This window comes from Erinaceus europaeus, chromosome 2 (genome assembly GCF_950295315.1).
Source record: "Erinaceus europaeus chromosome 2, mEriEur2.1, whole genome shotgun sequence".
Taxonomy (NCBI): Eukaryota; Metazoa; Chordata; class Mammalia; order Eulipotyphla; family Erinaceidae; genus Erinaceus; species Erinaceus europaeus.
In genome coordinates this window covers 55,777,404-55,792,426 of record NC_080163.1, presented here as the reverse complement: position 1 = coordinate 55,792,426, position 15,023 = coordinate 55,777,404, and the positions used below count along the sequence as shown (strand labels likewise).

General features: G+C 41.4%; 1 protein-coding gene across 10 annotated transcripts in view; it reads right to left on the bottom strand.

Moving 5' to 3' along the window:
• ABLIM3 (actin binding LIM protein family member 3) overlaps positions 1 to 15,023 on the bottom strand; it is a 154,221-nt gene that overhangs the window by 78,623 nt on the left and 60,575 nt on the right. For all 10 annotated transcript variants that reach the window (XM_060180788.1, XM_060180819.1, XM_060180824.1 and 7 more), the window contains exons 3-4: positions 12,890 to 13,027; positions 285 to 468 (exon numbers count right to left, since the gene is read on the bottom strand). In XM_060180788.1, the coding sequence (XP_060036771.1) occupies positions 285 to 468; positions 12,890 to 13,027 (322 nt within the window). The remainder of the gene's footprint in view (positions 1 to 284; positions 469 to 12,889; positions 13,028 to 15,023) is intronic.

The window sequence follows — 15,023 nt, the reverse complement described above, 5'->3', positions numbered from 1 at the left end:
AACTTCATTTGTTCCCTACTGTTCTAAATTCCAAATGAATTTGGGGTTCCAGGAGCCAAAGCTCAAGTCTTCAGGGCTGGATGAATAAATGAATTCTACTGAACATCTGAATGACTGTCTCCATTAGGTTGTCTTTGACAATTATTTCACTGCTGAAAGGTTTGAAGATTGCTGGCTCATTAGACCTCCCCTTCCTGAGATTCTAGAAATCCAAGCATCCAGTATAAAGGCTGTGACTGCCTGGGACAGGTCAGGTGTTCCCAGTCCCCAGGGGCTCTGCTCACCTGCACAGGCTGCACACGAAGCACTTGGGGTGGTAGGTGCGGCCCAAAGCAGAGATGACCTCGCCTGTGATAAAGTCGCGGCAACTGTCACAACGGGTGCCATAGAGCTGCTGGTAGTCCTGGGTGCAGATGTACTCCTGGTTCTTGAAGAAGAAGCCTGACTGGGCCAGGGCACAGCCACACACTACGGAGACAAGGCGGGAGGCAAAGAGAGACTGAGTCCAGGGAAGGGGGCAAAGGTAAGACTGGTGGACAAAGGGACAAAGATGCCCTTTGTCACTGGGGGACACTGGTGTCTGACTTGGTTACGAGTGACCAGCACCAGAGACTGGGTCTGTGTGTAGGAGGGTTCTGAGGTAGTGTTCCCTAAAGTATGGATGGAGATCACTTACTTCCAAGTCACATGGAGGAGGAAGGTTTCTGGAAATGCAGATGCTTGGACCTGAGTCAGGTATTCTGGGGCCAGGGCTCAAACCCAGGAAATGCATGTCAAACCCAGGAAATGCATGTCAAACCCAGGAAATGCATGTACCCTATCTAGTGAGATACCTTCTGGTTCCTTTAAAACATTTAAAATTATTATTATTATTTTTTTGCTTCACTAAAATTAGTGAATTTCATTTGAAATCATTTTTTCTTGTCATCTCCAGGGCCTGTTACATGTGTGAGTTCACCATTCTAGGTTGACTTTTTTTTTTCAGATAGAGACAAAGTGAGATAGAGAAATAGAGAGAGGGAGAGATACTGTAACACCAAAGCTATATCCACGAGGTGCGCTGGGTGGGGCTCGAACCTGGGTTGTGTGCATGGCAAAGTAGACACTCTCTCAGCTGAGCTATTTCATCCATCTAAGACAAACGTATTTTGATAAACCTCAACATATACGCAAATAGAGAGAAGATCATGATTGCCCATCACTCAGCTGTGAAATGGCCACTTGTTGCCCCGTGAGGTTGTGTAGTGGTAGAGTGAGTACAAGACTTACAAGTATGAGGTACGAAGTTTGATCTCCAACTCTGTATATGCCAGAGTGATGCTCTGGTTCTCCCCCTTGCTAATTAAAACGTTTTAAAAACAAACAAGCAAAAAAAAAAAAGGTCAGTTACATCGATGGCCTTTGACATGAGAGGCAACACTGCTTTTTAAAAGGTATTTCATAGATTTTTTGGGATATCTTTGTGGACAATATTGAGGTTTGTGGGGCAGGTATTGAAGAGAAAGTAGCTATAATGGCCAGGTGCCTGAACAACTGAATTACATGGGACTCTTTACCTGCAAAGGACTCAGAAATATGCACAGTGAGCTTTCCCCCGGAGAGTGAAATTATAAAATCAGCCATCAAGGTCGGAAAGATAGCTTACCTGAACAGTATGCCTGCTTTGTCATGCACACGACCCAGGTTTTAGTCTGGCTCTAACACACTGGAGGAAGGTGTAGAGCTGTGGTGCCTTTCTCTCCCTCTGAAATAATTTGGTTCAGAGTGGAGAAGCCCAGGCACTGGGTGCGATTCATTGCACTAAAGGAAAGAACTCTGGAGAAGGAGAGGAAGGGAGGGGGCTGAGGTGTGTGTGTGGGGGTGGGGGGCTGAGGGGTCCTGGTGCATGATGGAGGAAAGGGACCTAAGTTGAGGCTGAGAATGTTTTTCAGACACCTATCAAAGGGACATGGGAAATTGTACTCATGTGCCAACAATTGTATTGGAATCCACTAGTAAAAAATTAGGTAAAACAAAAAAAAAAAAAAAAAAAAAAGAATCAACCATTATGGGCAGAGTAGAAAGAAGCAATGTCTACCTGTGTCAACAAATGTACTATAAACCATTAACTTCCCTACTCCCCAGTAAAATGATAAAGAGAAGAAAAGAAACAAAGTGACTTCTGAGTGCTGGAGTCATTCTCAGGGTCACTGGAAGCCAGTGTGTGGATTCCGTGAAAGCAAGGGTGGCTGAGCTGGCTGGGGGCTGGTTGGCAACCAAAGGTAGGCCGGAGAGATCTTGCCCAGTCCCTACAACCCCTCCCCCTAGTACATGTAGGAGAGGAGCAGGTGGTCTGGGCAACATGAACTAGCACAGCAGAGAGTTCCAGCTCCTTTTTACACAGAAATACAGACTCCCTGAGTTTCCACATTAGCCTCCCAGGACATGGTTAGCTCTCTCAAATATAATCCATGGTGGGGAAACCAAGATGCACTTTCCAAACCCCTCAGTATGAGGGTCTTGCCTGAAGCTGGCAATAGCAGCCTGGTCCATACTACTTCATCTCCAATAGGAGAAAGTTATTCTAGAGAGGTGGCAATGTTAAAAGTGGGGTGGGAGGACTCCCAGGTGAATGCCAGAAATATTTCACAAGTGTTTGTCTACTCTGCAGGAGACAGGCAGGCTTATAGGGTCAGGAAGAGACCAGTTCTGATGTTACATGGAGGTGACACATGGCATAGTATAGTGGGAGATAGAGAGGTTTGGGACTCAGACCTCTTGGGCTCTGGGCACTGCCCCTGTCTGTCTGGGTATTTCTTGTCTGGGATCTCTGTTCACTTAGAAAATGAAGATTATCTCACCTGCATGTTAACTATTGAGCTCAGGAAAAAATTACTAAAGACATGAACCTCTTGGAATATACCTAAAATAGACTTTCTAGCTTCTTCCCACACAAAGATCCTCAGTTCCATCTGCTCTATTCTTACCTTCAGGTTCCTGATTATCAAACAGTTTGTCCTGCTTTATATATCTTATTGCTTTTTCAGCCACCAAGTTGCAGATGACCATCCTGACTCCCCTGGGCAGATAACCTCACCAATGTGTCCTGAAACCCCACCTCCCCAGAGCTCTACCCCACTAGGGAAAGGTAGAGACAGGCTGGATATGGGGGGGGGGGTAATGGACCAACCTGCCAAAATCGCTGTTCAGTGGAGAAGCAATGATAGAAGCCAGACCTTCCACCTTCTGCACCCCATAAATAATTTTGGAACATACTTCCAAAGGGATAAAAAAAAAATAGGGAAGCTTCCAATGGAGGGGATGGGATACAGAACTCTGGTTGGTGGGAATTGTATGGAATTGTATCCCTCTTATCTTACAATCTTGTCAGTCATTATTAAATCACTAATAAAAAGAAAGAAAGAAAGAAAGAAAGTAAGAAAGAAAGAAAGAAAGAAAGAGAGAGAGAAAAAGAGAGAAAAGAAGATGAAGATGCTGGTAAGAAAGAGCTTGAGGTACTGGGGAGATACACAATGGCAGAGCACAGGCCTTGCATGTACCAAGTACCAGGTTTGATCACAGGCACTGCCATATATCAGAGCTAAGTTATAAAAGGAAAAGAAATAGTCTGATCTTTTCTTTGAACACTGACATCCTGTTAGAACAGGAGGAAGAGGGCTTCCTTCAGGACTTATCATGTGCCTAAACATTTTATTTACCTCTATGTCTGTCCATCTGTCGGTCTGTCAGTATATCTATCTATCTATCTATCTATCTATCTATCTATCTATCTATCTATCTATCATCTATCTATCTATCTACTTATTTATTTCTTTTTTTACCCTTTTATTGCCCTTGTTGTTTTATCGTTGTTGTGCTTATTATTATTGTTTTTATTGATGTCATCATTGTTGGATAGGACAGAGAGAAATCGAGAGAGGAGGGTAAGACAGAGGGAGTGAGAAAGATAGATACCTGCAGACCAGCTTCACCACTTGTGAAGTGACCCCCCTGTAGGTGGGGAGCCGGGGGCTCGAACCAGGCTCCTTAGCTGGTCCTTGTGCTTTGTGCCATGTGTGCTTAACCCACTGCGCTACCACCCAGCTCTCCACATTATTTATTTCTCTATCACTGCTTGATGTGCTATTTATCATCATCATCATTACCTGTTGGCATGTCAGAGTTTTGTGCCTACAGGATTCCACCCCTCTGGACAGACCCATTAAAAAATTAAGATATATAGTGGGAAAGAGGGAGAGATATAAAGATAGTAAAAGAGATATCACAGTATTTGTCATACATGGGACTTTCAGAAGGTGCTGTGGGCTTGAACCCAAGTCCTGCAATGCAGTAAAGTGTGCACTGTATTGGGTGAGCAAGATCCCGGCCCCTTCTCTCTCTCCTTCTCCTCCTCCTCCTTCTCCTCTAGTACTATATTTATTTAGAATAGAGATAGACACTGAGAGAGAAGGGGAAAATAACTAAAAAGAGAGAGAGAAGAGAGAGAGAGAGATTTGCAGCACTGTTTTGATGCTTGTGAAACTCCCCTCCTACAAGTGGGGATCAGGGGCTCAACCGTGGGTCCTTGTACAGTTTAATGTGTGAGATCTACCAGGTTCACCACTGCTCAAACCCCGATTCTTTTTTTAATTAATTTATAAAATGTAAACACTGACAAGACCATAGGATAAGAACGGTACAATTCCCACCATCAGATTTCTGTATCCTGTCCCCTCTCCTTAAGCTTTCCTATTCTTTAACCCCATAGGAGTATGAACCCAGGGTCATTATGGGGTGCAGAAGGTGGAAGATCTGGCTTCTGTAATTGCTTCCCCGCTGAACATGGGCGTTGACAGGTTGATCTGTACTCTCAGCCTGTCTCTCTCTTTCCCTAATGGGACAGGACTCTGAGAAAGCAGAGCTCCAGGACACATCGGTGGGGTCATCTGTCCAGGGAAGTCTGGCTGGCATCATGGTAGCCATACATCAGACAAGAGTCTAATAACCAAAATATACAAAGAGCTCAGCAAACTTAGCAACAAAGAAGCAAATGACCCCATCCAAAAATGGGCAGAGGATATGAACAGAATATTCACCTCAGAGGAGATCCAAAAGGCTAACAAACATATGAAAAACTGCTCCAGGTCACTGACTATCAGAGAAATACAAATAAAGGCAACATTGAGATACCACCTCACCCCTATGAGAATGGCATACATCAAAAAGGACAGCAGCAACAAATGCTGCAGAGGCTGTGAGGACAAAGGAATCCTTCTGCACTGCTGGTGGGAATTTAAGTTGGTCCAACCTCTGTGGAGAGCAGTCTGGAGAACTCTAACAAGGCTAGACATGGACCTTCCATGTGATCCAGTAATTCCTCTCCTAGGGATATTCCCCAAGAACTCCATAACACCCAACCAAAAAGATATGTGCACACACCTATGTTCATAGCAGCACAATTCATAATAGCTAAAACCTGGAAGCAACCCAGGTGCCCAACAACAGATGAGTGGCTGAGAAAGCTGTGGTATATATACACAATGGAATACTATAAAGCTATTAAGAACAATGAACCCACCTTCTCTGACCCATCTTGGATGGAGCTAGAAGAAATTATGTTAAGTGAGTTAAGTCAGAAAGACAAAGATGAGTATGGGATGATCCCACTCACAAACCCTGATTATTAATCAAGTGAGAGGCAGAGCTGATTGGAAGTCCCTGGAGACTACCAGCCCTGCTGACTGGCAGGGTGTTTGGGTGGAGGTGGAGTTTTTGAGGTAAGGGGTGAAGGGTTCATTTTCCACTAGGCTTCATGAAAACCCATCACCTCAAACAATGCTTGGTCTGGAGGCGAGAGTACAGGCTGTTCTGAGCTGTGCAGGTGGCGGATCAATCGACTCAGTGGCTGTGGAATTAGCTAGGCTGTAGCCTCCGACCTCATTGGAAACAGGCCCTGTTTTTTCCCTTTCTTTTTCTCCTTTGTTTCCACAGCCAGTTCCACTCCCCAGTCACCTCTCCCAGAGGAGCACATCAGGAGGCCACAAGAAAACTTGGAACAGTCAGTTCCTTCTTTCCCCCCAAGGAGACGGAGGAGGAAGTTTTTGGTAGAAAGGATGTCAAAGTTGATAAAAATCTCAGGGGTTCCTGGAATTACATTGAGGAAGGCAGATGAGGACGAGAGGCAGACCGGACCACTACCACAAGATGTATTTGCTGTCAAGCAGGGGCCCCATTTAAATAACAGGAAAGGGTCTCCGGGATGAAGTTGATATGGAATTAACACACCTGGGATTGTTATCATTTTGAGGGAAAACAAAGTCTATTGAATTTTTTTTTTTAAAGCAGAACATATGGTTTGATAATGAGACAGAATATGACAAGTTCTAACTGCTTCCAAAGAATTTGAAAAGAATGCTCACTGTCCTGTGATGCCTCAAAGAAGGTCTTGCAATACAGACCTTTGTCCACGCTCCTTTTCTACCATTCAGGTAATGTGTGGCTTTGAAAAATTTGTCTCACTTCTCTGGAGCCCTGAGAAGTGCAAAATGAGTAGGGTGAAGAAGCATCCAGGTGTGAGAGTCCAGTATTCTGCCACACAATTATGCTGATTTTGAACTTTTCACACCAGATTGAGTTTTTAATGAAATTTCAAAATCCAGGAGTTAGAAATGCCCCTGAGAGTGTTCTAACTCATTACTTTAAGCACTTAAATTGTGGAATACATTTTTCATATGGAATTTGTATGAAATAGAAACATGTGCAACTCTCTCTCAAAACAGTTCACTTCCACATTCACCTACATTTTTATCAGGTTTACTCATTGTTTAATCACCTATGATATACCCACAAACAATGCACTGCTTAATATTGCCTGCTTTCAGATTTAGACTGATGGAGTCATATGGAATTTATTTTTCTGTGCTAACTTCATTCAGTTTTGTGCTTTTGAGCTTCATTCATTTAAATGGACTCATGTTACTGCATTTTATTTATTATTACTGAACTTTATTCAATTTTACTGCTTTGCCATCTGGTTACATCACTATTGGTCTATTCCACCACTGAAGGATATATGGCCTGCTTATAATAATATTTCTTTTCTTTTTAGAAATAAAGTATTTGTAAGATGATGCCTATTTTCCAAAGAATTTTCCCCTATTTACATTCCCATTGATAATTCTCACAAATCCATACAATTGTTAATATCTGGTAACACCTGGTTTCTTTTTAAAATTTATTAATTTTTTGAGATAATACTGATTTATTTACAAAACTACATATATTTTAGAAGCATAGTTTCACACCTCTTCGAAATATGTTGACACACTACACCCAAGAGTTAGTAGTCTTGACAAATGTCTCTAAGTCTTCAGCTAAGGTTTTCTGTGAGTAGATGGAGTGTTTCTCCAGGAATCTGACTCCAGGGTCTGATAGAATGGACAGTGAATTCTAATCTGGTGTCCAGAAAGCTCACAGAAGTTATCACAAAGACTGATGTCATGACTTCCACTCAGTTTATGCTATATGATTCCTTGACTCCTAGTGCAATATTTTAAATATTGGATCATAATAGGGCTGGGGTACAGGCATTTGATATACCTTGCTCCCCCCACCCCCATTCCCAAGATTAAAGTTCAGTACCCCAGTCTTTCTCTGTGCCCTTACTGCCTCGATGGTGATATTTTTGTCCCTTGTTGTTATCTGGGTTTCGGGTCCATTTCTGTGCACACTGTTTCATGTTTGGTGTAGCTTTGCTGATACTGTGGAAGGAGGTAAATATAGATCCTTATTTGGCTAGCTTGGCCTCTAACTTTCCTTCCTTCCTTCCTTCCTTCCTTCCTTCCTTCCTTCCTTCCTTCCTTCCTTTCTTTTTAATGTTTTTATTTTTAATTCATTCATTCCCTTTTGTTGCTCTTGTTGTTTTATCATTGTAGTTATTATTGTTGTTGTTGATACTGCTGTTGTTGGATAGGACAGAGAGAAATGAGGAGGGGAGGGGAAGACAGAGGGGGAGAGAAAGACAGACACCAACAGACCTGCTTCACCGCTTGTGAAGAGACTCCTCTGCAGGTGGGGAGTGGGGGCTTGACCTGGGATCCTTACGCTGGTCCTTGCACTTGGTGCCACCTGCGCTTAACCCTCGATTAAACTGCACTACCGCTCGATTCCCCCTTCCTTTCTTTCTACAGTTATTTATTTATTTGATATGACAGAGAGAAATTGAAAGGGGAGAAGAGATAGACAGGAAGAAAGAGAGACACCTGCAGCACTACTTAACCACTAGTAAAACTTCCCTATTGTAGGTGGGGACCAGGGGCTTAAACTCAGGCACTTGCACATTATGATGCGTGTGCTCAATCAAGCTGGTATCAGGGCTGGTATCACCACCCAGCCCTGGTTTCTAATTTCTTATATCAACTAATCACCAGGTTGGAAATGAAAGTATATCTTATTGTGATTTTAAATTCTATTTTTCTGGTTATTAATGAAATTGAGAATCCTACATTCATGGGTCATTTGTGTTTTTAAGATTCATCTAGGTAGAATGTATATCAGAGTTCTATTTCCTTCTGAGAAATAATACTTTACTATATGGATAGAGCACATTTTATTTATGTACACTGGCTGGTGGCTATCTGGACTGTTCTCACTTTTGGTCATATAAATAACACTGCTATAAACATTAGCATATAAATTTTTGGGTGAATATATGTATATTTTAATTTCTCTTGAGCTAATTTTGTGAAGTTTTCACATTCTGAATGGTATATTTTGGAATATTTATTTATGTATTTTATGAGAGAGAGAGGAAAGAGAGAGAGAGAGAGAGAGATATCAGGGTACCACTCTGATAACATGTGGTATAGGAACTTGAACCTGGAGCTTCACTCAAGCAAAGTGTGCCTTCTACTGACTGGACCAGTTCTCTGGATGTTTGATGGTATAGTTTGAAGCACAAAAATTTTTAATTTTAGATGATGTCTATTTATTGACTATTTTTCCTGTGTTGTTGGTGCCTTTGGTATCATATCAAAAATATTTTGCTTAACTCAAGATCATAAACCTTACTCCTTTCTTTTCTCCTCTTTCTTTTTCTTTCTTTCTTTCTTTCTTTCTTTCTTTCTTTCTTTCTTTCTTTCTTTCTTTTTCTTTTTCTTTTTCCCTCCAGGGTTATTGCTGGGGTTTGGTGCCTGCACCAGGAATTCACTGCTCCTGGAAGCCTTTTTTTTTCCTTTTGTTGCCCTTGTTGTTGTAGTTATCATTATTGTTGTCATTGCTATCGCTGCTGCCAGATATGACAGAAAGCAATCGAAAGGGAGGAAAGACAGAGAGGATGACAGAAAGATAGACACCCGCAGACCCACTTCACCACCTGTGAAGCAACCCCCCTGCAGGTGCGGAGTCTAGAATTTGAACTCGGAATCCCTATGCCGGTCCCCGCAGTTCGCAACATGAACACTCAACCCGCTGCACCACTGACTGACCCCCTCCTATATATTTTTTTGTTTTATAATTTCATGAGGTTTTGACTTCAGTTCTCTCTTGAACAGCTCTAGGCTTGGCTTCCTGTTCTCTTTGATTGATACAGATGTCAAAGTAGAAGCTCAAGGTCACCAAGGTTTGGGTGAGCATATGCCATCAGGATTAAATCTGGTATTGGCAGTCACATCAGAATTTATACTTTCATTTTTGTTTTACACCTCTGATGTACCCTTCCTTTCATGTCAGTACAATAGTGCAGTGTAAAGGAGTTGTAAAATAAAGTCACAGCAATTTTAGATTGTTCAAATGGGAAGGTAACTGATCTCTTTTCTGGTTTACTCCTGGAAATACAATCCTCCTATTTGTTTTCCCTCTAAGCAAGTAAACACTGAAATTAGTCAGAAAAATAGTTCATTTTTCCCCTTTAAGGTCCTCCATTAAAAGAAATTCAATAACCTCTCCATGGTAAATTGTTTAAGTCTGTCCTTTTCTGTAGTTACATCTTCAAAATATGCTGCTATGGGTCTCCCTACATGGCATTTACTTCTTGGATCCAAAGTGGCCATATGATTTATTTTGGCCAAAGAAATAATAATAAGTATGACACAAGCTGTTTCCTGCTCTCTTGTTGCATTTGGAACTCTGAGACCATACAAATCAACCCCTGGCCAGCCTGCGGGAGGATGGGAAGCCATATGGAGTCACTTAGGCCAACAGCCTGCCAACCTTGGCCAGTTGACCATCATGGTAACACAAGGAGGCCAGAAGAGAGATGCTGAGGCAGCCTAGGCTATAACTGCTCAGCCAGCCCAGAGAACCATGAGCTAAATTAAAGATTGTTTTAAACTATTCTATTTCTGACATAAGCAAAATGTACATAAGAATATAATTAGAATGAGGGGCACAGAACTTTAGTGTCAGATTCTGTGACTTACATACCATACTGCCTGTGCACACATACACACAAGAACAAGTATGAAGCTATACTTCTTAAAACTTATTGTTATTATTATTATTACTATTGCCACCAGGGTTATTGTTGGGGCTTGATGCCTGCATGAGGACCCCACCACTCATGTGACCATGTTTTTCCTCTTTTTGGCAGCTTGTAAGAGAAAGAGAGAGGGAGAGAAAGATGGAGAGGAGAGATACCTGGAGCATCATTCCTCTGCTCATGAAGCTTTTCCCCTGCTGGCACGAGGGGCTTGAACCAGGGTCCCTGTCCATAGTAGCGTGGATTTTCTACAGGGTACACCACTGCTTGGTCCTGAAAATTTGATTATTTTGTAAACCACTGTTATATCACTAGTAATAAAATCGTTCACCCAGCAGTTTCTCTTGTATGTAGGGCAGAGATAATTTAAGCATATCAACTTGAAAAAAAAGTAACAAAACTGTCAGATTTTGTGAGAATTATGGTGGTTATGAAGTTGTGGGGGCACAGGACTTTGAAGTTGTGGGGGCACAGGACTTTGAAGTTGTGGGGGCACAGGACTTTGGGTATGGCATAAAATTATACTCCTATCATTTTATCATCTTGTAAAAATCTCTTAAATAATTAATAAAAATTATTATTATTATTATTATTTTTAAAAGGCTGTACTTAAGAGTCATAGCTCAAACCTCTTGCCACTGTTTCATTGTCTTTATCCTTTATCTTGTCTGAATTCCTGGGAACATAAAATTGCTCAATCACCAAGATACTCTTGCATTGGAGGGGTTTGTCAATCCTTAAGGCAAAGTTCAAATCATACTAGTTGAAACATCTCAAACATGCTTCCATAGATGAATGAGAGAAAAGAAATATGCATTTATTTACTTAGGACAGAACCCAGTTCTATCTTGAGCAAAGAAGTCTAGGCTATTTCTCCTTGGCAGGGGGAAGTCAATCTTAGAGACATAAGCTGAGGTTGGAAATAGTTATAAAAATGAAAACTTAGAAGTTTCTTTTGACCTTACATTTTATATACATTAATAGTGTGAAGTGCCTTGCTAATTCACTATCGGTTTTTTTTTCTCTCCCCTTCCCTCCCTTCCTTCCTTCCTTTCTTTCTTTCTTTTTCTTTCTTTCTTTCTTTCTTTCTTTCTTTCTTTCTTTCTTTCTTTCTTTCTTTCTTCCTTCCTTCCTTCCTTCCTTCCTTCCTTCCTTTCTTTCTTTCTTTCTTTCTTTCTTTCTTTCTTTCTTTCTTTCTTTCTCTTGCTGTTGCTAGGCCTTTAACACGTGGGTACAACTTTTTCAGGTAGAAAGAGAAAGAGAGAGACAGAGGGAGAGAAGGGAAGCCACAATAACACCAAGGCTTCCTCTAGTGTGGTGGGGTCAGAATTGAACCTGGGTTGTGTGCATGGCAAAGCATGCACTCTCCCAGGCAAACTATCTTGCTGGCTCTACTATCAAACATTTTATCACTAGCAGAAAGGTAGTCTTGGTTATACTATCTAGGCTTTGAGAACTGTGAGCATTTCTACCATTATACTTTAAGAAAGACAGTTTGTAACAAATGCGAACAGATCCAGGCTCCTGGATGATGAAATAAATTGAAACCATGTGATGGAAGGCCCAATTTAAAGAGCTGCTATGTAACTGGACATAAGGAAGACCTGGCTCTAGTAATGAGCAGTGGTGGGGAAAGACACACATAAAATGCTAATTAAATTTCACAGGGACAAATGCAGAAACATTAGGTGGAAGCTGTGAATTTTGGGTCAAATGCTTCCTAAATCCACAGGGCAATCTGATCTCAGAATCTGCTTGGTAGAACAGGGAGCTTGGAAGAAGAGATCAAAAAATGGAGATGAAGACGTGAATGTTGGGGACACTGGGGAGGGAATGTGGACCTGCTTGGCCCAAAGAACTGTCAAGGCTCTTTTGGTTGACAGCCTCTTCCTGCTACCAGTTATCCTTCTTAGGAACTCCTAGCTCAGCTGGATTGTGTTTCTCCAAATTAGCCACAGGTAAGCTATAATAATCAGAGGAGTCTAACAGAGATGTGTTCCCAAATGACAACATTTACAAAAGTCAACATATATCTTCTCCCGTGTCACACTTGACCTTTGGAGATTGCCCCGTGGTCATAGATCAGCTCAGGACCATATTGAATGTTAGCCAAGAGAACATAAAATTTTATTAACTTTCAAGGTGATCTAGAGGTAGAAGCAGCACTCTTTTCAGATGTGAGCTCATCTTACAGGATTGCTTTTTCCTTCCAGGTCAGCATTACCATTCTGAGGTCACCAGGAGCTTTCAGTTTGGTACATCCAAACATTTCCCTTACTTTGACTTTCTTTCCACACTGCTATGGGAGGACTCTCACAGCCAGTACAAGGAATGTCCTTTTAGGCCTTTGTAAGGATTTCCATTGTTTGTTCTTCCTGTCCATGTGGTATGTCCAAGGGCCTAGAGTCTGGAAAGGAATTTAGAAAACCCTACCTTGACAGGTGAAGCATCTGATGTGGAAGTGGTTATTGTGGACACGAACTACTTCCCCTTTGCAGGTGTCTCCACATCGGTAGCAATGGATGACATTGGAGCTGCTCCGGGGATTATAAGGATTCTGCTGATAAGGAACTGTATGAAGAAACAAGAAGAGATCATTTCTAGAAGGCTCTCATTAAAAAAAAAAGTATGCCATAAAACACTGTTATAATCCCAAATGGAAGAAAAAACAGGGAGGGTGGGAACTGATTAACAAAGGCCATCGAGAGACAGTCAGGCTGAATATACCAAGCCAAAGCATCCTTATGAAGTGAGTGGCAGTAAGGTATAAGTCCATAAATCGTCTTAAGGAGGCAGACTTATGAGTAAGCATGACATTTCCTTGTAATAGAAGCCAAATTCATGAATTACAAAAATATGGAAAAGGCACTAGAGTATTTCAAAGTAAATGACCTGGAAATACCACTTCACAGGTAATCTCTAGACACACATTAGGCCTCCAGTTTCTCAATTTGGGTCTTGTGATGGATTGATAAGTGTCAGAGAAACTCATAGTGCTTGATGCTACCTCCAATATATATATATTTTGGTTAAATTATATTGCCTCCTTAGGTCTCAGTTTTCATACCTAAAAGATGAGGCATGGAGGTTAAAAACTAGCACAGATTTTCTATAAAAGAAGTACACAGGAAGGCATTCTGGTTGTTAACAAGACATCCATCATAAAGTTGTCTTTGAATGATATGAATGATACTTTCTATACTATTAAGAAGACACGTTTCAAAACACAGCTAAGTATTATTATTTTCTTAGCATTAATATTTAAATTTTCTTCTAGAAACTTTAGTGTTACGGTTTTACCCCACACTGTCTCTGCTTCTATGTGAAGAAGAAAGAAAGAAAGAATCTTTTAAAAGTGAAAAACAAATTTTGGACTTAACTATTTTCTTCCCAACTTGAGGCCAGACCCCACAAACCTAATATCAGTTTGGATACAACAAATAACATTCAACACTGTAACAGTTGGTAGAATGTCCAGGTTTGTCAAATAAAGAAGAGACTACAGAAGCTGGGAAAGGGCAAGAGACTGGCTTATTTAATGATGGACTTTTTGGTCACTGCCAAACCATCCTGTCATCTGGGGGGTCCTAGTCAGGGAGCCCTAGGACTTCTTCATAAATACAATAGGCCTAGACCTCTAATAGAACCTCCTCTTCACCATCACTAGTCATTTCCATCAGGAAGATCATAAGCCCTTTTGAGGGTCTCTTCAGGACCTTGTTCTCACTGTAGAGCAGCAATGATAGTAGGGACTGCCCCACTTTCTGAAGAGAGGCTGCGTCATCCTACTCTGAAACTTGAGGAAGACAGATCCTGAAATGAATGCATCCTAGAATGTAAACAGCTGTGACCATGGACTTGGAGCTCAGACTGACAGGAACTCGGATGTTATACAGTCTCCTGTGCTAAATATGAATTTACATGGGCCCTGGGTCAGATCAATGTGGTAAACAGTTAGTTGTTTTTATATATTTTCTCTTCAAGTTTGGGAGGTACTCTTTGCTCTAATCCAGCTCTCTAGTTCTATTTTCAACTCTGACTATACCTTCCCAGACAATATTATTTTTTAAAATATTTATTTATTCTCTTTTGTTGCCCTTGTTTTATTGTTGTAGTTATTATTGTTGTTGTTATTGATGTCGTCATTGTTGGATAGGACAGAGAGAAATGGAGAGAGGAGGGGAAGACAAAGAAGGGGAGAGAAAGATGGACACCTGCAGACCTGCTTCACCGCCTGTGAAGCGACTCCCTTGTAGGTGGGGAGCCAGGGGCTTGAACCGGGATCCTCACGCCAATCCTTGCACTTTGTACCACATGCGCTTAACCCGATGCGCTACCACCTGACTCCCTCCCAGACAAAATTCTTAGTCCACCTCCATGTTACTTATCAAGCTCAAGTAAAAATTACTAAAGTCTTAGTCCCCTAGGAACATACCTAAAACAGATGTCCCAGCTTCTTTCCACCCTAAAATTTCTATTCTCACTTGTTCTACTCCTTTCTGGTTCTTGTTTATTAAACATTTTGTCCTGCTTTATATCATAACTGCCTTTCAGGCACCAAGTTGCA